General features: G+C 41.1%; 1 protein-coding gene and 1 long non-coding RNA gene across 2 annotated transcripts; both read left to right on the top strand.

The window, feature by feature from the left end:
• Nucleotides 1-2,919: 2,919 nt before the first annotated feature.
• Zxdb (zinc finger, X-linked, duplicated B) lies at nucleotides 2,920-8,542 on the top strand. Its single transcript, NM_001081473.1, has one exon. It carries the CDS (start codon nucleotides 3,026-3,028, stop codon nucleotides 5,645-5,647), a length of 2,622 nt encoding a protein of 873 aa, NP_001074942.1. The 5' UTR covers nucleotides 2,920-3,025; the 3' UTR covers nucleotides 5,648-8,542.
• A 3,960-nt stretch (nucleotides 8,543-12,502) lies between these two features.
• Nucleotides 12,503-25,264, top strand: Gm39526 (predicted gene, 39526). The gene is made up of 4 exons (NR_168266.1): nucleotides 12,503-17,862; nucleotides 22,517-22,614; nucleotides 23,513-23,615; nucleotides 24,852-25,264. It is a non-coding gene; the product is annotated as a predicted gene, 39526 (long non-coding RNA).
• Nucleotides 25,265-25,663: the final 399 nt, after the last annotated feature.

Genomic DNA, 25,663 nt, shown 5'->3' on the forward strand with positions numbered 1-25,663 from the left:
CCATGGTTGTCACCATTATGGACTATCATGTTAGACACTACTATTGTGTAGCAATTATGACAAGGCTTTAACCTGTATTAGTAGTGCTCTAATTCAGAAAGATATATGAAATAGCATGGCACATAATAAGAGAGCGTAGAAGCCATATGTCCACACAAAGGAAGATGCTGGATTTGCTCTACAGACAGTACAGTAAGCCAAGTGGGGAAGACTGGACTTTCGCACATGAGGTTTGCTGAGGGATGTATATATACGAAGAGAACCTTACTGGATATCTTTTTTGTTTTGTTTTGTTTTTCGAGACAGGGTTTCTCTGTATAGCCCTGGCTGTCCTGGAACTCACTTTGTAGACCAGGCTGGCCTCGAACTCAGAAATCTGCCTGCCTCTGCCTCCTGGTTGCTGGGATTAAAGGCATGTGCCACCACGCCCGGCTCCTTACTGGATATCTTACACACACTTAAATTAAACGAAGACCTAGTTGTGAGAGGCCAAAGGCATTTAGATCTTAGAAGACCACGCAGAGATTAATTTGGTGCAGTTTGCCCTCCCTCTGTTCTCTCTCTCCTTCTCCTAGGGGTCAAACTCATGGGAGTGTGGATGCCTGGGACAGCACTGAGCTATTGGCTCTAGCCCCAGGCACTATTTCTATTACCTTGTAAATTAACTGGCAAGGCCTTAGACTCAATACTGGCTCCTTCGTGCATACCTTGCTTTTGTAGTGTCCCCCATTCCTGTTATCCTCCATGGCCTACTGCTTCACCTCCCCCAAACCTCCAACCTACATCCTTTCTCCCCAGTAGACTCCTCTCTGCTTCCAGATCATAGTTGCCAACATTCACCTGCCCAGCCTTTCTCAAGATCTCTGTTTTCTCTGTCTGCATCCTGCTTTTAGTTCACAAACTATTTCTTAGTGCGGATATCTTTAAAAAGGAAAGGTCCATGCACGAGGAATTTTTTTTAACACCTGACTGTACAATTAACCAATATCTTTTCCTGTCCACACAATACACTACACAAGTTCAAACTCAAGCAACAAGGCCAGGATATAGGGACCTATAGTGTGCACATATAGGGACTTGTGTATAAATTTATAACTAGGTAAATCGACAATCACGAAGTGGGAAATGGACCCTAACCTCTTTAAAGGAGTCCAATTTGTACCGTGCCTTGTACAGAAGAGAATCGCTAAAAGACTCAAAAGCAGGAGACTGTAGCAATATTACCCTGAGGGTTGAATCCCTACGGATCAAAAAGTAGAGAACTATTTTGACGTGGTTTTTTGTACTTGAGGCAACAGGATTTCTCTGTGTTGCGGGTGTGATTGAAGACGGCACAGAGGATAAGTTGGGCCAGCCTGAGCTACATTTTGACATCCTGTAGCAGACAACAGCAACTCACAAATTACACTAGCCAAGTTGTTATTGTTTTGTAAAGCTAGAGATGTGCATATGGCAGAGATTGGCCAGTGATTCTATTGTTGGAGATATGCTCCAGACAGGCCTTTACATGTGTCTTCTATGATTAAAATACAAAAATGAAGCAAAAAGATTGCTTAAAAAGAAATAAACCAGAAAAGCCAGCACCATCATCACTGCCTCCACCACTACCTCGGGAGAAAAAAAAAAAAAAAGCCCAGATCTGCACTGTCCATTTACTGTAGAATGGAACGCTCTCCCCACAGTCATAGATACTTATGCCTGAATGCTAGTCGACACTGGCAAGGATTTATGCTCTAGAGCCCATAGTAAGCAACTGTACATCCTGGAAGAAGGAAGTCACACTACGAAGCTTGCAGTATGGATTCAACTGCATAGCTCCATATAAACTGTATTGTTTAGGCTGTTCACCCTACAGCGTTTTGTAGGGAGAACCTAGAAGTGGCTGGATTTTCCAGCTTTCACTATCAGTCGCTTCAGTTGCCAGGTTTTAGACCTGTAGGCTAAGGGTGCCAACCTGCTTTGGACCCCATTTCTTATCTTGGCTCCTGCACCAGGAGGTCAAAACCTGTGAAAGACTACCCTACCCACGGCCCTACCCAGGCCCTGGCTCATAGTACCCAAATGTGAGTACTAGAAGTTACTTGGAGGGGACCAAACCATCAACCAACAGTACACACGGAGGGGCCCATGATTCCAGCTGCATATGTAGCAGAGGATGGCCTCATGGGGCATCACTGGGAGGGGAGCATCACCTTGGTCCTGGGAAGGTTGGATGATGCCCCAGTGTGGAGGAATGCTAGGTCAGGGAGGCGGGGGTGTGGGAACACCCTCATAGATGCAGGGGAAGTGGTTGAGGGATAAGGGGTTTCAGTGGAGGGGAAACCAGGAAAGGGGATAACATTTGAAATGTAAATACACACACACACACATACACACACACATGAAGTTACTGTGAGCTCTCAGGCTTGTGTGTGCACATGTGCTGTGAGGTGTGTGCGTGTGTGTGTGTGTGTGTGTGTGTGTGTGTGTGTGTGTGTGTAGCGGGCATCTAGATCAGAAATGGTAGTAGTAGAGTATTTAACGTGGGCAGTTTATCCTGTCCGAAGTTCTGTCCTCCTCCACCCAGCAGTAAACAATTTCCTGCAACACACTGCTACAGAGTGCCAGGGAACAAGTTCAGCTCAGGAAGAGGCCACAGCAACAGGCTTATTTGAGACCCAGGGTGAGGAGGTAGGGATGAGTTGTTCTCTCTCATTGGCTAGGTGGCTCTGTGCCTGGGCAGCAGCATTCTGGATGAACTGTCATTCTGTGTCTACTTGGGAAGCCCTTGATTACTTTGTAACACGCTGTGTGTAAGTTCTTTCGGCGCCTGAGACTCTGCCTCTGGGCTGTGTCTTGTGTTCCAGAGCCGCGGTCCCAGCATATTTAAATCACGGTGGCGTTAAATACGTTTTAATATCTGATAGGGCCAGTTTCTGCGCATTGCACTTTTTTTCCTTTCAGGAACGTGTTCGGGCCCGCGGCAGGGGGCGGGGTCGCGCCTCCGCCTCGGCTCTGGTTCCAGCCGAGCCTCACCGACGCCGAGATGGAAATCCCGAGGCTGCTCCCGGCTCGCGGGACACCGCAGGGCGCCGGTGGCGGCGGCTGCCCGGCGGGTGGCGGCGGGGTGCACCGAGCCCCGGCCTCTCTGGCTTGTCAGGCCCCCACGCGCCGCCTCCTACTGCTCCGGGGGGCCCAAGATGGCGGGCCGGGGCCGCGGAGCGCAGAGGCCCAGAGGGCCTCCCGGGGCCTGGGCCCGAGCCTGAACCGGTTGGCGCCGAGGCCCGATCACCGGAGCAGCGGCGGCGGCAGAGGCGGCGGCGCTGGCGGAGGAGGAGGAGGCAGCGGCGGCGGCGGTGGCGGCGGCGGCGGCGGCGGCGGCGGCGGCGGCGGCGGCGGCAGCAGAGGCGGCAGCGACGACTTCTTCCTGTTGCTGCTTGACCCGGTGGGTGGCGATGTAGAAACCGTGGGCACGGAGCAGGCCGGAGCGCCCGTGCGGAGGGAGGAGGCCGGGGCAGGCCCGAGGCCCGAGCGGCGCCAGAGCGCCGGGCCCCCAGCGGGCCGTCCCGAGCCGGGTCCCCGCTGTCTGTCTGCGGTCCCGGCCGCGTCCCCGCTTCCCGCGGCCGGCCCGGGCCCAGCGGCGGCGGCGGCGGCGGCGGCGGCGGCGGCCTTCGCGGGCACCATCACCATCCACAACCAGGACTTGCTGCTGCGCTTCGAGAACGGCGTCCTCACCCTGACCACGCCCCCGCTGCCCGCCTGGGAGCCGGGGGTCGCGCCGTTCCCGCAGCCTCAGCCGCCGCCGCAGCCGGGGGCGCTGATCGCCCCGCAGGCCGCCGCCGCCGGGTTTCCGCCCGCCGCTGCCGCCGCCGCCGCCGCCGCCGCCGCCGGGGCGCAGCTGGGCGACTGCCCCGAGCTGCCGCCGGACCTCCTGCTGGCGGAGCCGGCGGAACCCGCGGCCTGCCCGGCGCCCCCGGAGGAGGAGGCCGAGGCCCCGGCCGCCGCCGCCGCGCAGAGCCCCCGCGGGCCCGCGGGCCCGGGCCCGGGCCCGGGCGTGGTGCTGTACCTGTGCCCGGAGGCGCAGTGCGGCCAGACCTTCGCCAAGAAGCACCAGCTGAAGGTGCACCTGCTGACGCACAGCAGCAGCCAGGGCCAGCGGCCCTTCAAGTGCCCGCTCAGCGGCTGCGGCTGGACCTTCACCACCTCCTACAAGCTCAAGCGGCACCTGCAGTCGCACGACAAGCTGCGGCCATTCGGCTGCCCGGTGCAGGGCTGCGGCAAGAGCTTCACCACCGTCTACAACCTCAAGGCGCACATGAAGGGGCACGAGCAGGAGAACTCCTTCAAATGCGAGGTGTGCGAGGAGAGCTTCCCCACGCAGGCCAAGCTCAGCACCCACCAGCGCAGCCACTTCGAGCCCGAGAGGCCCTACCAGTGCGCGTTTTCGGGCTGCAAGAAGACCTTCATCACGGTGAGCGCCCTGTTCTCGCACAACCGCGCCCATTTCAGGGAACAGGAACTCTTCGCCTGCTCCTTCCCTGGCTGCAGCAAGCAGTACGACAAGGCCTGCAGGCTCAAGATCCACCTGCGCAGCCACACCGGGGAGAGACCCTTCCTGTGTGACTTCGACGGCTGCGGCTGGAACTTCACCAGCATGTCCAAGCTCTTAAGGCACAAGCGGAAGCACGAGGACGACCGCAGGTTCACCTGTCCCGTCGAGGGCTGCGGCAAGTCCTTCACCAGGGCCGAGCACCTGAAAGGCCACAGCATAACCCACCTGGGCACCAAGCCCTTCGTGTGCCCCGTGGAGGGCTGCTGTGCCCGCTTCTCGGCTCGCAGCAGCCTCTACATCCACTCCAAGAAGCACTTGCAGGACGTGGGTGCGTGGAAGAGCCGCTGCCCGGTCCCCACCTGTAACAAGCTCTTCACGTCCAAGCACAGCATGAAGACCCACATGACCAAAAGGCACAACCTCAGCCAGGACCTCCTGGCCCAGCTAGAAGCTGCCAACTCTCTCACGCCCAGCAGTGAGCTCACCAGCCCGGGGCAGAGCGATCTCAGTGGGGCCGAGCTCGTGTCTCTGTTCTCGGATGTGCCTGGCCACGGTTCCGCCGCGGTGCTGGACACGGCCTTGGTCAACTCTGGCATCTTGACTATTGATGTGGCCTCTGTGAACTCGAGCCTCGCGGGAAGTCTCCCTGCGGATAATAACAGCAACAACCATTCCTTGGGGCAAGCGGCCGAGCCTCGGGCCTTGAGGGGGGCCCCCAGTGACCTCCCCCAGAGTCTGGATACCTCTCTCTTCTTCGGAACCTCGGTGGCTGGCTACCAGCACAGCCCCTTGGACATGGACGATGTCTCCGCCGGGAACGTGGGGCTCTTTGGCTCCTTGGCCCTGAAAAACTCAAGCCTGGAGCCGCAGGCTTTGACACCCAGCAATAAGTTGACTGTGGACACGGAAGCTCTGACCCCCTCCAGCACCCTCTGTGAAAACAGTGTCTCCGAGCTACTGACCCCAGCCAAAGCCGAGTGGAACGTGCACCCCGAATCTGACTTCTTTGGACACGAGGAAGAAACCCAGTTCGGATTCTCCCACCCAACAGGAAGCCATGGGTCTCAGAAAGACACAGATCTTATCACGGTGACTGGCACCCCGTTTTTGGTATGAACCGACTCTGCCTGTTCCCTGCCTGCCCTGTGGCTCACTTTGTTGTTGTTGTTGATGTTGTTGTTTTTATCACACTCAAATGTGAGAATGTTCTGGAAGGAGCGCTTGCTTGCCTGCAGTTGTTTCTTGCTGCCTTGCAAAGGAACGCATCTGTGGATTACCAATTTAGGGATTTCAGTTCTCATCTTGAGTCTGGGACTGATAAGTTCTCTGACTGTGAGCAAGTCTCTTAACCGAGCTGAGCCTTAATTTTTTCTTTTTACTTATAAAGGACATGGTTTAGGTTAGATTGCTTTTGTCATCTTTTCAGCTTTCTGGAGTCTGTATTATTGGTTTATTTTTCCTTCATTTTTATTGGGGGCACCCCAAACAATGATATGTTCTTCTTTTGTATATAAACTTAAATTAAACTATATAATAATGAATATATACTTTGCACTTGCCTTCATCAGTTTAAATCCACAAGCCATCTTAGTTGTCTTTATTGTCCTCCCTTATTTAGTGTTATTTTTAAAGGTGTACCCGATATTAGCTTATTCATAAATATTTAGTACATATCTTTACATTGAGTCCTCTTGAAACAGTTTATTTTAACAATTTGTTTATATCAGTTAAATTTCATGTTTTAAACTTTATATTGTTACAAAATGGTAACTGGTTTAGTATTCAATGTTTTGCAATATATTTTAATCTATGTTCCATTTCCGTGTTTTTCTTAAGAATTTATTCATTGAAAATAATTACTATGCATGTAGAATCTGCCACATTCCTTCCAAATTTTGCTGATTGTGTCCTTATGTTCACTTGATTTCTTTAATTTCGTTGTTAATGTCTTGGTCAAACTTAAATATTACTTTTGCATTCATGTTCTATAGCATTCCCTATCTTCGTTTATTAACTTAGAACATCTGGCTTTCTGTTTTTGTGATGCTAAGAGCCTTCACTGATCAGTACATTTGTTTGTGGTTACTTTTTCCTCTGCTATATGGAATTGTTCTCCTACAATCACTAACACTTAGGGGAGGAGGAGATGTTTACAGCACTCCAGCAAGTTTAATATAAATATCATTCAGTGCCAGAATGTTTTCTTAAATGATGTTAAAACTAACAAGACAAAATAGGAAAGAGAACTGTGTTTGCTGTTGTTATTGTTGACATTTCTGACATCCTTTGCTGGTGTTAGGGAGGCTGTATTGTAGAATTGCCATTCAGGACTTTGATATGAGAGAAACTCAGGGTCCAGTTTGTGCTCTGTGGTGTTGGAGAGGTTGTGTTAAACATACTCATCTCACTAAACCTCAGTTTCCTGTTTACTGATTAATGTGTGTGCACACGACTAACATTCCTTAGACTTTTTTTTCTCATACAATTTTCAACACATAAGTAAAAGTATATATTTCAGCACATTTTAATGATTTCATATGCTATTTTTACATACTCAGTTTTCTTGTTGTTAGGGAAAAATAAGGATAATTCAGCCATATTGGTATTCAGTCAATAAAGTGTTGTGAGTTTATAGTGAAACAGGAAAGGGTCTCTTTATTCCTTACCCTAAATAATTTTCTCTCCAATTGTGAGAAAAATCAGAAGTGGGAACACTGTTCATGTGCTTATCTACATAACTCTCCATTTGATCAGTCTGTCAGCATCCTTGTTCTGTTTCGAACATCGGCCTTCTTTCTCTGTGACTGTGGAGTCTTTGATTCTTTCAAAATATGATAAAGGTGCAGAGGGCGATGATATCCTTTGTGATCTGAAGAAAACATTGTTTATGGTTTTCCAGAACTGAAAGAAATTGAAAGATTGAATGTCAATATTGTGTAAACTCTTGTACAGAGAGTATATCATTTTTAGTTTGTTGAATGTTTTCATAACTCACATCTTTTATTTTTGTTCAGAGCAACCCTGTGAGGTAGTTTTAGCGAATCTGTGCATGTTTCATATTATAGTTTAGCCAGCTCACATTCCAGCTGGTTTTGACTATGAGTGACAACTCTATATATAGCTTCACAAAAGAAGAAGATAATTTTTTCACCTCTCCTGTCTGCAACTTTTAAGGTTCATTCTCTTCTATCATAACTGGTTGCTTTGTTCCAGCGTAGTTGGTTTCTGTTAGCCTCTGCTTACTATTTCTACAGTCCAGTTCCTGGCCTATGCATTCCAGTCCTTGTATACCTTTCATTTTCTGTTTGCTTAATGGCTAGATATTTTTCCTGTGACTATCCCTTCAACATTTTTTCTCATGGCACATTTTCTTCCAGTGCTAGCATTTACTGAGCATATACTATAGCTCTGTGTGTACAGTGAGAAGCTATTTTCTGAGCTTAAATAATACTGTATGTATATATGATTCAAGGCATAAATTAGATTATTTTTTATGCTGTTCAGTTGAGAAGTGACTTTGTGTTTCTTTATTTCTATTTACAAAGGTTTTGCAGGGAGTTCTGCTAATACTTTCTTATTTGTTCTAGTGTTCTAGTCCAGTAGCATTTGCATGTAGATGTCTATGGATGACAAACTTTGGAAATGCACTAAAAATTTGCCACTATGAAATCTTTCTTTGTTGTATGTATGTTGGTATTTATACACACCCACAGATACTCGCAAATATTTTAAAAATGGTTGTACTCATTTAGTGAAAATGAAAAGTAGACATACTTTTATAAATCAGAGAAATGCTTAGAATTTTATTTTGTCTACTCATTTGACAGTTTTCCATGTTTGTGTTGAAACTATTTGTATTCATAAGATATATTTCAAAAGTGTTATTCATTTGAAAGTTCCTAAATAGACCACTATTTTTTTGTGTGTGTTTGGCAAATAAGTCTGTCAAGGATGAGCTAAATACACAAGTCATACAAATAAAGTAAATTTATAAACGTTAAGATAAATTAATGCTGTGGTCTTATTTCTTTAATTTCTTAAAGCAATTTCTGTCGAATAAAAGTGCAAACTATAATTTCCCTCCTTCAAGAAAGTTCAATGGACAAATGCTACTTTTCTTAGAGAGCAGATTTTATTTGTACATTTCTCATAACATTTTATTGAACTAAGTTTTTCAAATTATTTCTATTTTAACATGTTTTATAGAAAAATGTTGAAGAACTGCTTTGTGTTTTTAAGGTAAGAATGTTAATATCTGTTGTTGGTGATATAAAGTTGTCATCACTCCTTTTAAAATTACAGCAGGGCCACAAGGTACCAGCATTTATCTTTTTAAAATAATGTATTTATTTTTATTTTATATGCATTGGTGTTTTGCCTATATGAATGTCTGTGTGAGGGTGTTGGGTCCCCTGGAACTGGAGTTGCAGACAGTTGTGAGCTGCCGTTTGGGTGCTGGGAATTGAACCTGGGTCCCTAGCAAGAGCAGTCAGTGCTCCTAATCGCTTAACCATCTCTCCTGATCACTCCTTTTACTACTGTAGGTTTCAGTCTTATCATTTTGAGTCTCTTTAGTTATTGATTTATTTCAGTAACTGGAAAATCAGTAACAAAATAGCTTAAAATAAAGTATGTTTCTAAGTGCTGTATTGATCATATCGATCATAAAGTAAAAGTATATTGACCTTTAGTTGAGGATATGGTGCAGTGGTAGAAAATTTGCCTAGCCAGCATGAAGAATTTGATTTTTACCACCACAAAAATAATGTGTGTATATGCATACACCACAAAAGGACATATGCACATATGTGTGTGGTTCTTTTATATAGATATACTTTTGTGGGTCTGGTGTTTATCAGTCAGTATAATAAAAAACTACTTGAGCAGTAAGCATGAATTCTGAATAGTATATGATAACTTTGACTTTTTGTTCCTAGTGAGGAATCAGATGTGGGCACAAATTATAAGTTGGATATTGTACTGCACTTATTTCAAATTAACAGTTATTTACTGCATATTGTTGTGCAAAATTCACATAACATATTGAAGCTTCTTTGAGCAGAATGATACATATGTTACCTCGACCTTTGAGTAAATCACACTCGACAGTAGGTAGGAAATGAATGTATTATAGAGTTGGAGAGTAAAACTAAGTTTAATTTGGTATCAAAATAATGCAAAGGTGAAAAATATCAGAATGATGTGAATTTTGTTATGAACACATATAAGAGCCAGTAAATGTTTAATAGTCAATAAAATGATATTTTTTAAAAAGTTAATTTTAATAGGCCTGTACAGATGTGCATGGAAAAACTGAAAAAAAACCCAGAACATTTATAGCAATTACAATGAAGTATGAAACCATGAGTGGCGTCACTGAGAAGGCAAGTATATTAAAAATATTGTTTGAGGTTTCACTGGCATAGGAAGAGAGAATATTATATAGATGTTATAGAACAACTGACAAGAGGAACTGGTAATGGTAACTTGGGTTTCTTTGGAATTGTAATAGAAAGAGAGGAGCTAGGGAAAGACCATATAGGTTTGGTGTAGTTAATTAAATGACAAGTGATGACACAATTATTTATAAGCTGTCAATATTGTGGTTTATTCAGATTCTGTATGACAGCAGAAGGCCACTTCCTCTTTCTTGGTTCCCTCTTGCAGCCTCTGAAGTACCTACACAGTTATAGTTATTTTCCCTTGAAATACTAGAGGTATTTTCATATTGTTTTTAAAGATCTGATCTGGAACTGACTAGTATGGTAGTGATTAGACTTAAGGACTATATAAGTGTTTAAATTGTGGTTAGTACAAGTGAGAATTAAATTATCAATTTATATTTAAGTTTTAATTTTAAAACTATGACAGTGTAAAATATTGGTTTTCTGTTATGACCAATGGTAGGATTATATTTCACATTGGCCATAGGAAATATTTTCTTTAGTTCATTTTTCTAAAAATTTAGTCATGGAAAATTTGATATCTAAATTGAGATATATTATGAATGTTAAAAACAGACTTTAAATGTATAGTATAAAAACTTAATACTTTTGAAATGGCAACTTAAGGGTTCATTGGAAAGTCAGTTAGATGATGTTTTGCTGGGGCAAACACATGAAGGAACATTTAGCTGAAGTGGACACAGGTGAAAGGCTAAGGCAGACTCCTGAGGGAACATTTAACTGAAGCAGACACAGGAGAATGTTCTGCTAAAGCAAGCCTGTGAAAGGACATGTGATGGAGGATTCTTTGCTAACAACATGCATGTATTGGTCTGCTTTACATTTCGTAGTTGAGCTGCATTTGTCGGGCCTCCATAGAGAGGAACAAACCAAAAAATTTCTGGTGATGTGCTACAGTTTCTTGCTGCTTCCACGGATTAGGGCCCATTGGCAGAGTGATGTCAGCTGAGACAGATGCGTGTGCTGAGGTAAGACCCATGGAGAACAGGTGATGTTTGCAGGACTGGATGGACAGTGACAGAGGCTGAGCTAGGCTTGCTTATAGAGCTAGCTGTGCAATGCTTGTGGGTCTTGAGTCTTCACTGATCTTTGCTTTGCTGAGAGAGGCCTGGCTGCCTTTGCTTGGTGTGCCACAGCTGCTGATTCCTGTTTGCTATCCTGACTCTACCGAACTGGACTGCTGGTGTGTCCATGAAGTGTTTGCGAGTGGATCGAGCTGCTGCTGCTGACCTGTGAACTGAACTGCTGAGTTCCAGAAGACACAGATGGCAATTGCTCCAAAGAACCTTTTCTAAACAGGTCCACTTCCCCACACACACCCATATCCTTTCTTGTCCACTACCTCTGGTGGGTGGTGGGCTACAAGGGAGGTTAAAGTGCTTAAGAACTATCATTAAAAATAAAGTTTGAAATGATTAAAGTTACATATTTTAGTCATGATTGCATGAGGGATATTTCAAATATATTTGTTTAAAATATTAGAATTATTTTTCCAGTTTCTTTTTGCTATTTAAATTTGGTTTATTTACTTAATTTTTTGTGATAGGAGAGTGCCATATAGCCCACGTTAGTCTCAAATTTGCTTCAACCTCTTGAGTTCTGAGATTACAGACATGTACCAAGACACTAAGATGTTTTTACTTTCATTTTTTAAAAAATTCTTTTACTTATTCTTCTTTCATAGATTATATCCTGACCACAGTTTTCCCTCCTGTCTCTCTTCCCAGTCCCTTCTTTGCCCCTCCCCCCCATCCACTCCTCCTCTGGTTGCCTCCCATGAATATCAGATTGCAGTAGGCCTATGTACCTCCCCTCATATTTAAGGCTGAATGAGGCAACCCAATCGGAGGAAAAGTATAGTCATGAGCTTTTCCACCCAGCCTCTTTGTATCCAGAAGTAACAACTCTGAGACTTAATATTTGATGAATAAAATCCTAGGCCAAAAGCTTTGGCTTTTCCTGTGAGTAGCTCATAACTTAATTACCAATTTATTCTACCCTAAGTCCTGCCACATGGTTAGTTACTGCTCCTCACTTTCATGTGACCGTTTCCTTCAGTGTTCAGGGCGAATCTTCCATGCCTGACTATTTCCCAGAATCCTATCTTTCTCTCCGAATGTTCTGCCTTCTAATCTTGCCTCAGCTCATTGATTATAGGCTTTCTATTGATAGGTGATGCTCCTACACAGTACATAAGCGATTCTCTCTACAGAAATGGATCCCCCAAACAGGCCAAAGAATCATAAAACCCTCTTTTGAGAATTCTGTTTAGTTTCATGTTCCAGATTGTTTTCTTGGTGTTCAGCTTTTCACCTAAGATTTTTTTTAATTTATATATTATAGACAGCACCTTTCTGGCAAGTGTATGACTTATGAGCTTTTTTCCCCAACATACAGACTGTCACTTCTTTTTTTTTTTCCATTTTTTATTAGGTATTTAGCTCATTTACATTTCTGTCACTTCTTTTGAATGATACTGTCATTTGCCATACAAGTGCTTTTGGTTTTGTGCGATCTCATTTGGCAAGGTATGTACTACATTGGTCCTGTTCAGAAAGTATATTCCTGTGTCAATTAGTTGCCTATTTTCTCCCCTTTCAGATTCAGGGCATCAGATCTTATGACGAGATCCTTGATTTATTTGAATGTGAGTTTAGAAGGGTGTGAGATAAGGATCTAGTTTCATTCTTCATGTAGCTTATCCAGTTTGACCAGTACTATTTGTTGAAGATGCTGTATTTTCTCCAACATGTACTATTGTCCTCTTTCTCAAAATTCAGGAGTTTATCAGAGCAAATGTTTATGCTTGAGTCCTCAATTCTATTTGATTTAGCAGTGTGTCTGTATGTCAGTACATTTTGGGTTTTACTATAGCTCTATAGCATAGTTGAAATCACGGAGGATGCTGATGGTCCCAGTGGAGGTTTTATTGTTTCAATTATCCTGGGTCCTTTATATTTCCATATGAATTGAGGTTACTGTTCCATTTCTGTGAAGAATTGTTTTAGACTTTTGATGGGAATCGCACCAAATCTGTAGATTGCTTTTAGTAGGATATCCATTTTACAAAATTAAGTTTACAGATCCATGAGCATGAGAGGTCATCGATCTTCTGATGTCTTCTTCAGTTTCTTAAATGTTTTAGTATATAACTATTTCACTTACTTAGAGTTATTTCAAGGTATTTTATTTTATTTTAATATATTTTAAGGGTATTGTAAAAGGGATTAATTTTCTGATTCCTGTTTTGGTATATTTGTCATTTTTATATAGGAAGGCTACTATTTTCTGTGTGTTGATTTTGTATCTTAGGACTTTGACGAAAGTGTTTATCAGCTGTAGAAGTTTCCTGGTCTTTTGCTTATAGAATCATCTGCAAACAGGATTTCTTTGACATTTTTCTTTCCTATTTGTATCCTCTTTATCTCTTGTCACTTATTGCTGTAGCTAAGATTGACTTCAAGCACTATTTTGAATAGGTGTGGAGTGAGTGGAGACGCTTCTTTCCTCCTCTTCCCCTCCCTCTCCCTCTTTCTGTCTCTCTTATTGATTCTTTCACATCAAACACCCCAGTCTCTATCATCTCCCCATACCCTCATACCCTCATACCCTCATATCCACTCTTCATCCTTGCAACCTCTCCCCCAAAATAAAACACATGTACACACACACACAACCACCACCACCAGCAATAACCAAGCATAGGAAATATCTCATCCTGGAAGCTGTAGTATGTCACAGTGTGTCCCACAATGTATCTCTGTCCACACATCTCCATTTGCAAATGTTCACAGCAATGAGTCATTGGTCTCGTTCAATATCTTTAGCTTCTGTGACACCATCAATATTGGATCCTCATTCGGACTCCTCCTGGCTATCTTGTTGTTGCCCTGTGTTATGTACAACCTTCAGCTTTGAATTAGCAGAACTAACCCTTTCATTCATCCCAACCATTTGTAGATACGTTTGTTAGGGTATATGCACCTAGAAATTCAACTATTTCTTTTATATCTTCCAGTTTAGTGGAATACAAAATTTTAAAGTATGTGCTTATGATTCTATGAATTTTTTCAGTGTCTATTGTAAAGTCTTGCTTTTTGGTTCTAATTTTATTGATTTGTATTGAATTTCTTTTTCTTTTTTCAAAGAACTCTTTGTTTCTTGATTCTGTTGTTTTTTCATATCTATTTGATTGTTTTCATTTGTCCTTGTGGAAAATTTTATTTCTCTATTAATTTTAATAGTTTTGCTGGATATTCTTGGTTGAGAGTTTTTGGAGAACATGAAACATATCTTTCCATGTCCCTTTGAGTTTGAAATTTCTGTCAGATAATCAACCAGATGTTATTTTGCCTTTATAAGTGATTTGACTTTTTCTTGCAGTTTTCAATATTCTTTCTTTATTCTGCCTTTAATATTTTAATTATAATATGCTATGGAGAGTTTCTTTTCTTCTCATATCTATTTGGAGTTCTGGAGGTACGAGGATGGGCAACTGTGTGAACAGTTTTATAATGTGATTTTTCTGAAAATAGAATCTGTGCCTTTGATGTGATAATTTTTCTCCTTTCCCATGCCTATACTCTGAAAGTTAGGTCTTTTCATGGTACGCAAGTGTTTTCCTTTCTTCTGTTCGTGGGAGGTACAGACACACACACACACATATATAATTTCTAGTATTGTATCTAGAAATTGGATATATATATACTATATAATCTTATCACTGAATTTTAAAGTGGTAAAGTTTCTCTGCATTGTCTTTCAGCCTTGATTTCCTTGTGATCCCTTGTATTGGTAAGGTCTTGCATAGAGGGTTTTATTTGGGTTTTTCACTTTTTGCATCCTTTCAGTTTAGTTTTTCTTCAATAATTCTGTCTTATTATATTTTCATCTCATGTATTAGCTTCCTTATTTCATTCATCTCTCTCTTTTTTTATCTTTGAGTTTTCTGAAACCAGTTTAGACAGTGTTTTGAATTTCTTCTTTGGAAGATCTTCAAAGCCATTCTCATTGGGTTCCATTATTATGAGATTAGTGATTTTTGGAGGAGACATGTCTTAGATTTTTATATGGATTTTTTCTTTGTTTTTGTGACAATATTTATGCATTCGGAGTTTATTGATTAAATGAGAATGTGGGCCTGGGGATGATTGTCTGGGTAGGACTTGCCAGTCAGTACCAGGAGCTGGAGAAAGTATGGAATCAGGGGCAAGATATTCGGGGTGCAAGATCCCTTATTGGTAATCCCCAGGGACTCGGACAACAAGGGAATTCTGGATGCACTAGTTAGGGCCTAGCTTTCTTTTCTTTCTCATGCAGGAAGCTGGGCAGATTGGGAAGTGCAGGTTGAGTGGTTTGGACATGATGGGCTCTTACTTCTGTGTGGTGGGAACTAGACAGATTATAATACCTATGTATTTTTTAAAAGATTATAGAACTATATGTGTGTATATGTGTACATATAACTATTTGCATATGACTGACTATGCATAATAGAGTAAAAAAAAACATCAGATACTCTGGAACTGGCATTACAGGAAGTGTGAGCCACCTACCTGGGTGTTGTGAATCAAAATCAGGTTCTCTGCAAGAGTAGTAAATGCTCTTAACTGAGCCTTCTCTTCAGTCCCTTCCCAGGTAGTTGTACAATGTGATGTTTTATTCAGTTTTCACATATTTTATTGAGAATTTTTGTGTCTACATTCAACAGAGAAATTAGATGATGCTCTTTACTGATTTTTGAATCAGAGTAACAATGACATTATCTAAAACATTTAATGATCTTTTTCCTTTTTATTTTATGAAATAATTTGAAGAGCAAATGCAAATTTCTGGTAAAGTTCAGCATTGAATCACTCTGTCTATGCATTCCCTTAACTGTGCAACTTTTTACTGATGCTTCAGTTTCATTGTTGTAAATCTGAGTTGTTTGTGTATTATGCTAAGTATTGAAATCTAGAAATTGGTTAGTTTCTTCTAGATGTTTTTACTTACTAGAATACATGGTTTTTTAAAAAAATACTCTAAAATATGTTTATTGTAACTAATGAATATAAAAATCTGGTAGATGTTTTCAAACATTCTCCAAAGAAAGTAAAACCCTCACCCGTGCCCCACTTTTCATGAAATGCAGGAATAACAACCTGGACAGAGAAGCACACATATCTACACACAAGATTTTCATTCCAACAATTGGTCCTAAAAGGCTCCAATACATTTCTAAGTAAAGGTCCATTAAATTAAGCCACAAGTTGTTCGACACTTTCATAGTTTAACTTTGTTCCAATCAGCATTATGATATTCATTCAAAATACTGAGAGACAAGAGGTGATTGTGAGAGATAACCAAAACATGTGACTCTACAAAATTACAAATGTTCATGAGGACTCAGACTGTGGAATTGAACATTAACATAGAAATGAATCTGAGAAAATCTATGTATAGTTTAGCCTTATTAGAAGAACTTATTTAACTTATTAATCAGAATAAATTTCTTCAAACACATTTCTCATCAAACACAGATTGTCCACAGCCAATTTCACATGAGGCAGTTGGGCTGTTTAGTGACATTCTAGTGAAATTCTCACGGCACAGGGAATCATCCGTTACCCCACACCATGAAGCTGGCTCATCAGCCATCTAGATCACCCTTCACTGACCCCACCTACACATCTGAATGGACACACACACACACACACACACACACACACACACGGATCTCTCTGTGAATGACATCAACTGTGTAATGAAGCCATCCATCCTAAGGCTGATGGAACCACACAGTCCAGGGTGAGGGGACCACCTTGCCAAAGGTATATGTAAAGGGAGGATACTGACCATACTTTTAATATATAAGACATTTAAAACAAGCAGGATGTTCCCACACAGATTGACTAGAAACACTTTTCACCCTAAAGAAGAGACTCAAGTATTCACAATTTACAAGAATTCTGTACAGTACATGTTTTCAAAGTATTACCTAGTAAAGCCACTGAATTTTACAGATAACTGTTGTAATGTCCTTGTCATTAATTTTAATAATTTTGGTATTCTGTCATTTTCATTAGTTCTACAAAGGATTTGTCTATTGACTTAGTCAGGGTTTCTATTCCTGCACAAACATCATGACCAAGAAGCAAGTTGGGAGGAAAGGGTTTATTCAGCTTACATTTCCACATTGCTGTTCCTGACCAAGGAAGTCAGGACTGGAACTCAAACAGGTCAGGAAGCAGGAGCTGATACACAGGCCATAGAGAGATGTTAGTTACTGGCTTCCTTCCCCTGGCTTGCTCAGCCTGCTCTCTTATAGAACCCAAGACTACCAGCCCAGAGATGGTCCCACCCACAAGGGGCCTCTTCCCCTTGATCACTAATTGAGAAAATGCCCCACAGCTGGACCTCATGGAGGCATTTCCCCAACTGAAGCTCGTTTCTGTGATAACTCCAGCCTGTGTCAAGTTGACACACAAAACCAGCCAGTACATCTATCTTTTATAGTAACCCACTCTGTTTCATTAATTACTTCTAATTGTTCTTTTAGTCAGTTTCCATTTCATTAATTTCTCCTTTAATCATTATTATTTCTTTCTGTCTACTAATTTTGTGTTTGGCATTTTCCCTGTGTTTCTAAGAATTTGAACTATAGTCACTAGACTATAAGTTTTGTCTGATTTTTTAAAAATTATTTATTTATTTTTGGTCACTATTTTTAGATATTTTAATTTAATCTCTATGAGTGCTCTATTTGTATGAACACCTGAATGCCAGAAGAGGGAAGCAGATCACATTGTAGATGATTATGAGCCCCCATGGAGTTTCTGGGAATTGAACTCAGGACCTCGGGAAAGAGCAGTCAGTGCTCTTAAGGTACTTCTCCAGCCCTAATCTATTTATTCTTATTTTATATGCATTGGATTTTTGCTTGCATATATGTCTGTGTAAGGGTGTTGCATCCTCTGGAAACTGGGTTTACAAACAGTGTGAGCTGCCATCCTCTAGATCTGGGTTTACAGACAGTGTGGGTGCTGAGAATGGAACCAAAGTCCTCTGGAAGAGCAGTCGGTGCTCTTAACCTCTGAGCCATTTCTCTAACCCTATCTGATTTTTTTTTTAAATGTGGGCAATTTTAATGGTAAATGTTTGTATTAAAAATGCCTTCCTGGCACCTGGGAGGCAGAGGCAGGTGGATTTTTGAGTTCGAGGCCAGCCTGGTGTACAGAGTGAGTTCCAGGACAGCCCGGGTTACACAGAGAAACCCTGTCTCAAAAATCAAAAAAAGAATTTAAAAAAATGCCATCCTGTATTTCAAAGATTAAGGTAGATTATATTTGCATTTTAATTTTATTAAAAGAAATTTTTAATTTCCTTCCTGTGTGGCCTGGATAATATATCTATTGCTGGAGTAGGATATTGATTTTTCTTGTTATACCTGCCATTTCATGCTCAGTAGTGCTTTATGAAATTGCTTGTATCAAAATGGTACATATATGTCTGTCTGTCTGTCTGTCTATCTATCTATTATTACATCATCTTGATCAACTGATTCTTTGAATAATTGTCCAGTGTACATTACTTCTTCTGTGTAATTTTGGTATGACGTCTACTTCATCAGATATTCATATTGCTAATCCTGGTTGTCTTCATTTTTATATAATATTTTTTATTAGATATTTTCTTTTTATGCATTTAAAATGCTATCCTGAAAGTTCCCTATACCCTCCCATGCCCTGCTCCCCTACCCACCCACTCCCCCTTCTTGGCCCTGGCATTCCCCTATACTGGAGCAGATAAAGTTTGCAATACCAAGGGGCCTCTCTTCCCAGTGATGGCCAACTAGGCCATCTTCTGCTACATATGCAGCTAGAGACACGAGCTCTGGGGGTACTGGTTAGTTCATATTGTTTTTCCACCTATAGGGTTGCAGACCCCTTCAGCTCCTTGGGTGCTTTCTCTAGCTTCTCCATTGGGGGCCCTGTGTTCCATCTTATAAATGACTGTGAGCATCCACTTCTGTATTTGCCAGGCATTGGCATAGCCTCATATGAGACAGCAATACCAGGGTCCCTTCAGCAAAATCTTGCTGGCATATGCAGTAGTGTCTGGGTTTGGTGGCTGATTATGGCATGGATCCCCGGGTAGGGTAGTCTCTGGATAGTCCATCCTTTCGTCTTATCTCCAAACTTTGTCTCTGTAACTCCTTTCATGGGTATTTTTCCCCTATTCTAAGGAGGAATGAAGTATCCACTCATTGGTCTTCCCTCTTCTTGATTGCCTTGTGTTTTGCAAATTGTATCTTGAGTCTTCTATGTTTCTGGGCTAATATCCACTTATCAATGAGTGCATATCTAATGACTTCTTTTGTGATTGGGTTACCTCACTAAGGATGATATCCTCCAGATACATCCATTTGTCCAAGCATTTCATAAATCCATTGTTTTTAATAGCTGAGTAGTACTCCATTTTGTAAATGTACCACATTTTCTGTATCCATTCCTCTTTTCAGGGACATCTGGGTTATTTCCAGCTTCTGGCTATTATAAATAAGGCTGCTACGAACATAGTGGAGCATGTGTCCTTATTACTAGATGGAACATCTTCTGGGTATATGCCCAGGAGAGGTATTGCTGAATCTTCCGGTAGTATCATGTCCAGTTTTCTGAGGAACCTCCAGACTGACTTCCAGAGTGGTTGTACAAGCTTGCAATCCCACCAACAATGGAGGAGTGTACCTCTTTCTTTACATCCTTGCCAGCATCTGCTGTCACCTGAATTTTTGATCTTAGCCATTCTGACTGGTATGAGGTGGAATAACAAGGTTGTTTTGATTTGCATTTCCCTGATGATTAAGGATGTTGAACATTTTTTCAGGTGCTTCTCAGCCATTCAGTATTCCTCAGTTGAGAATTCTTTGTTTAGCTCTGTACCCCATTTTTAATGGGGTTATTTGAATTTCTGGAGTCTAGCTTCTTGAGCTCTTTGTATATATTGGATATTAGTCCCCTATCAGATTTAGGATTGGTAAAAATTCTTTCCCAATCTGTTGGTGGCCTTTTTGTCTTATTGACAGTGTCTTCTGCCTTACAGAAGCTTTGCAATTTTATGAGGTCCCATTTGTCAATTCTTGATCTTACAGCATAGGCCATTGCTGTTCTGTTTAGGAATTTTTCCCCTGTGCCCATATCTTCGAGGGTTTTCCCCACTTTCTCCTCTATAAATTTCAGTGTCTCTGGTTTTATGTGGAGGTCTTTGATCCACTTAGACTTGAGCTTTGTACAAGGAGATAAGAATGGATCAATTTGCATTCTTCTACATGATACCTGCCCATTGTGCCAGCACCATTTGTTGAAAATGCTGTCCTTTTTCCACTGGATGGTTTTAGCTCCCTTGTCAAAGATCAAGTGACTATAGGTGTGTGGGTTCATTTCTGGGTCTTCAATTCTATTCCATTGATCTACCTGTCTGTCGCTGTCCTGGTTTTCTTCTTATGCATGCTTATTCTGTCTCTTACTATGTTTTTACTTTATTTCTGTGCTTTTGTCAATTTGCTGTGTCTCTTGCAGACCAGAAACAACTGTAACTTGCCTTTCAATCCAGTCAGCTAGTATGTATCTTTTAATTGGAAAACTGACATAATAAACTTTGGGGGTTATTACCAAGACATAGTCACTGATTCTGGTAGTATTGTTCATTGTTTTCATGGCTCAAATATTTTATTTCTCTTTTGAATTTTTTTAATTTTAGGAACTTGTTTGCTGTGTTGAATATCTTTGATTCTTTTCTTGTTTTTGCTTGTTATCTATTTGTTCCTAAACTTTATTCTTCCCTGAGCACTTGTGTTTGTGCCTATATTTCTCATCTGTGTATAGAATTCCTTTAAGTATCTTCTAGAATACTTGATGAGTGATCACTAGTTGCTCTAATTTGTGTTTATCTTGGAAGGTATGTATTTCACCACTGATTTCAAATTTTAACTCTCCTGGAAACTGAGGAAAGGTTAGTAAATGTGTTCAAAATGAATTTATGAATTTCTTAAATAATTAGTAAAAAATATTCTCAAAGAAGACAAACAAGAGAATTCTCCTGAATATACTAATCCTACTTGGCAGTTATTTACTCAGACTGTTTATATTATACTATTTCTTACTGGTCTAGATTTTTGGCATTTCTACCAAGATACTGTTATTCTAATGAGTTTCATTTTGTATGTAAGCTGACAATTTTCTCTTGAATATTTAGTTTTTAATATTTGTTGTTGTTGTTCTCTGTTTTTTTTTAACATTTTAACAATGTAACATAAAGAGGTTCTTTTCTGGCCTTTTAGTGGTAGAAATGCCTCCAGTATTTGTATCCATATCATTCCCTGGCCTTTAGATAGTTGATGGAGTGGTTTCACTAAATAGACTCTCTGTGCCTTTTGTTAGTTTCTCAGATCCTTTTATGTCCAAGATTCTTAGTTTTTGTTTCTTCAGCACTCTCAATGCTTTTAAAAGTATACATGAAAGATCCTGGTATCTCCAACATTCTCTGGATTCCATTGCAACTTAGACTTTACCTTCAAGTTTTGATGTAATGGCATCAAGGACTGTTTTCAGGGATTTCAACTCTATGGAAGCAGCATACACAGGGCCTGCATGGGTCTACACTAGGTCATCTGCATATAGTATGGATTCCAGGTTAATATTTTTATGGGATTTCTGACCCTGTGAAAGTCTCTGACACATGTCTAAAACCAAGGCCAGGAAAGAACCTCTCTATGTTACATTGTTAAAATGTTAAAAAAAAAATCACAGGAAAAACAGTCCATGACTCTTGACTAAAAGTCAAAGCCAGAAAAGAACCTCTCTATGTTACACTGTTAAAATGTTAAAACCACAGAAGAAGAACAACAAAATATTAAAAGATCCAATGCTTGTTCTTGGGGTCTTTTCCTTTGGTTGGTTTGCCTTTTCCAGCCTCATGTGATGATTTTTACTTTATATTATTAAATTTTATTATGTTTAGTTGTTATATCTTAGAAGGCTGGGTTTTTTTTTTTTTTTGATAAGAGACAAAAGGGATGGATCTGGATGGGAGGGGAGGGGAGAAGGAACTGGGAGGAATAGAGGGCATCAAATCATGATCAGGATCTATTATGTGAGGAAATAATCTATTTTCAATAAAAGGAAAACAGAACAAAGAACAAACTATTCTCCAAACTATAGTTTCACCTCAGCAAATCTCGTATTAAAAAATGTAAATAGTTTTCTATAATAAAAAAAAGTGAAGCATCATGGTTCATTGAAACTATGAGCCTTTCTACGTCCATCCCTGTTCCTGAATAATGACAAGGAGACTATATTTATTTATAAGCTTCTGGCCTTATAGCTAGACAATGTTTCCCACTAGCTTGTAACTCAGTTATCGCATTTATTAGTAATGTAAGTTCTGCCATATGGCTGGTTAGTTAACTCTCCTTCCTTCCTGGCCTGCTTCTTACTCTGTGTCCAGCTGACTGAATTCCCCATACCGTTCTCTTTTCCAGAGTTCCTCTCTCTGTCTGGAAGCCCCACCTTATGATTCTGCCTTTTGCTATAGGCCATAGGCCTTTTATTTTAAGCAATCAGAACATGCCTTATGCAGGTAAGGAAGGACAGAAATACATCTTTACACAGTGACCAACAGTTCACTTTTTAAATAAAATGTGTGTGTGTGTGTTAGAATATGCTTGGTCCATGGGAAGTGGAACTGTTAGGAGGTATAGCCTTCTTGGAGTAATTGCATCACTGTGGAGGTGGGGCTTTGAGGTGTCATATATATTCTCAAGTCTGGCCAGTGTGAGACAGTCTCCTCCTGCTGCCTGTGGAAGAAAGTCTCCGCTTGCTGCTGCCTTCAGATCAAGATGTAGAACTCTTGGCTCTGCTAGCCCCATGTCTGCCTGGATGCTGCCATGCTTCCTGCCTTATGATAATGCACTGAACCTCTGAACCTGTACATCAGCCCCAACTCAATGTTGTACTTGATGAGTTGCTTTGGTCACGATGTTTCTTCACAGCAATGAAATCCTAAGACAATGTGATACATTTTTATATCTTATATATGATTTAAAGCTTATCAGAGAATTAGAGAAGCCTGAACTCCTGTCTTCTCTAGTGCCTGTTTGTTCATTTGCTTTAAGTATATCTTAAGGTTAAAAGCTTAGCTCCACTACATGACTGAGCCCATATATCAAAATGCAGAGGGGAATCTTGAGCCATAGGAATACGGTAAAATTGGGGTAGTGACTATGCTAAAGAATCAAGAATGCTGGAACTCTCCAAAGTACCCAGACAAAATGGAAGGAAAGACAAGAACTTAAAATTAGGATCATCAAAAACACTGTTCCACATGAAATTGGCGACAGTTCCAAGCAGAGTAGCATTCTGACTGCCATGGTTACTGCTCACTGTCCTTTCCATGGTCTATGGTGAGAAAAAGGAGAGAGAAAGCAGAAAAAACATGAAAAATGTGTCATTTGATGAAAAATTGTTCTGTGTTGTAGGTAAGGTGAATGCTGAGAAGGCAGATGTAATTGTTAAAGAGATGAATGCCATGAAAGAGAAATCTGGTACCTTCCCTTGGAACAGCAGCCACATGGTCTAAGAGTAAGGCCTCACCTAGCAGACCAGCCTTTTCTTTTATTTCTTTTTTTAAGCTAGTGTCTTGTTTTGCTGAAACAAAAATAAACTGTCTTGCTTTCATTGTGTGTAGTTTGTTGAGTTAGTTATTATGGAGTAAGGGTCTTCATTCTCACAGACCCTTGTATATACATGTTTGTTGTTGCATTATTCATATTAGCACAGAAATAGAATTAGCATAAATGTCTACAAACAGATTAATGGATAATGGAAATGTGATACATATTTTGTAATGGAATTTTATTTAGGCATAAAGCAAAGTGAAGTGGTAAAAAATGCAGAAAAAGTAATGGAATGGTAACATATTTTATTATAGAAGGTAACTTATGATCAGAAATATAAATACTGCATACCCTTTCACATATATACTGTGGTGGTTTGAATATGCTTGGCCCAGGGAGTGGCACTATTAGGAGTTGTGGCCTTGTTGGAATAACTGTGGCTTTGTTGGAGGAAGAGTGTCTCTGTAGGAGTAGGCAATGAGACACTCATCCTAACCATGTGGAAGCCAGTCTTTCCCTAACACCCTTCAGATGGAGATGTAGAACTCCCAAATCCTTCACCAGTGCCATACCTGCCTGGATGCTGCCATGTTTCCTGCCATGATGATAATGGACTGAATCTCTGAACCTGTAATCCAGCCCCAATTAAATGTTAGCCTTTATAAGAGTTGCCTTGGTCATCACAGCAGTAAAACCCAGGCTAAGACATGTGGATAAATGCTTCTAATTTTATTTTATTTGTGTTTAGGTAAGAATAAGTGTATGTAGAGTCCAGAGAAATATAAAGGGCCCCACAAGAAGGACAATAAGAAACTTTAATAAAGGTTCTGAATAAGATAATAGAGCATACATGTTATAAAAGTGGGAGAGGGAATATTGGGAAATGGGGGTAGAAGTTGGGGACAGGCAGAAAATTGAAAGAGAAGTGGGTCAGAGAGTGAGGATCAACCCAAACTTGTTACATATGAAAATCCTGTTAGGGAATAAAGTGGAAATTTCTGGTTTCTTTGGAGACTCAGTTATGTCATGTGATGTTTGCTGAAATAGACAAAGGCGAGAGGATGTTTTGTTGAAGCAGATATGTGAGAAGATGCATGATGTTTAGAAAGAATATAAATATGACCACAGATAGTGGGGCAAGGCTAGTGCTTCGGTTCGCTTTGCACTACATCACTGATCTTCACTTGTTGTAACTTTATAGAGAGTAACTCGCCAAAGAACTTCTGATATTCTGGCTGATTCTTTCTGCTTCTGTGGACTCATGCTGACAGAGCCTCACCATTTCTTCTGAATCCATCAACCAATACTGATTCTGTTTGGTGTTTTCCAATTAGACTGGACTGCTGCTACTGGTTTGTGTTTCATGTTTTGGACTGGACTATTGATATTCTGACAACAAAGATTGGGATCTCTCCAAAGAACTACTTCTAAACAGGTCCACAGCTCCTGTTTCCTATTAACCTTTCCTTCACCCTACCTCTGGTAGGTGGGATAGAAGGGAACCATATAAGAACCCTGATTAAAATAAGTTTTGAAAAATCCAAGCCTACAAGGGTACCTGGTACTTTGTATGCTAACTCAAAATTAAATTAAAATTTCAAAGATAATATGCCATCCACTTTTGTGGCAAACTTTGTATCAACTTTCCTCTTACGCGCGTTCGCGACCGGCCAGGAAAGACGCAACAAGCCAGAATCTTCTGCGGCAAAGCTTTATTGCTTACTCAGGAGCAAGAGAGGAAGAGCGTGGCAGAGAGAGGCAGAGAGGAAGAGAGAGAGAGACGCAGAGAGAGAGGCAGAGAGAGGGGCAGAGAGGGAGAGAGGCAGAGAGCAGAGGAAGAGAGCAGAGGAAAAGATGAAGAGAAAGAGACGAAGAGAAGGAGTGCCAGAACCCCGTCCCTGTATTCCCTTAGCAATGTAAGAAAACAAAATGTTCTGGTTTTTATCATTAAAAAAAATAATAATAAAATTTAAAAAAATTTAAAAAAAAGGAGAATTATCCTCCGCCTAGGAC

The sequence above is a fragment of the Mus musculus genome, chromosome X (genome assembly GCF_000001635.26).
Source record: "Mus musculus strain C57BL/6J chromosome X, GRCm38.p6 C57BL/6J".
Lineage (NCBI taxonomy): Eukaryota > Metazoa > Chordata > Mammalia > Rodentia > Muridae > Mus > Mus musculus.

Bases quoted from the DNA above. Each gene is read 5' to 3' on its own strand.
- Zxdb (NM_001081473.1), top strand. From the start codon at position 3,026: ATGGAAATCCCGAGGCTGCTCCCGGCTCGCGGGACACCGCAGGGCGCC.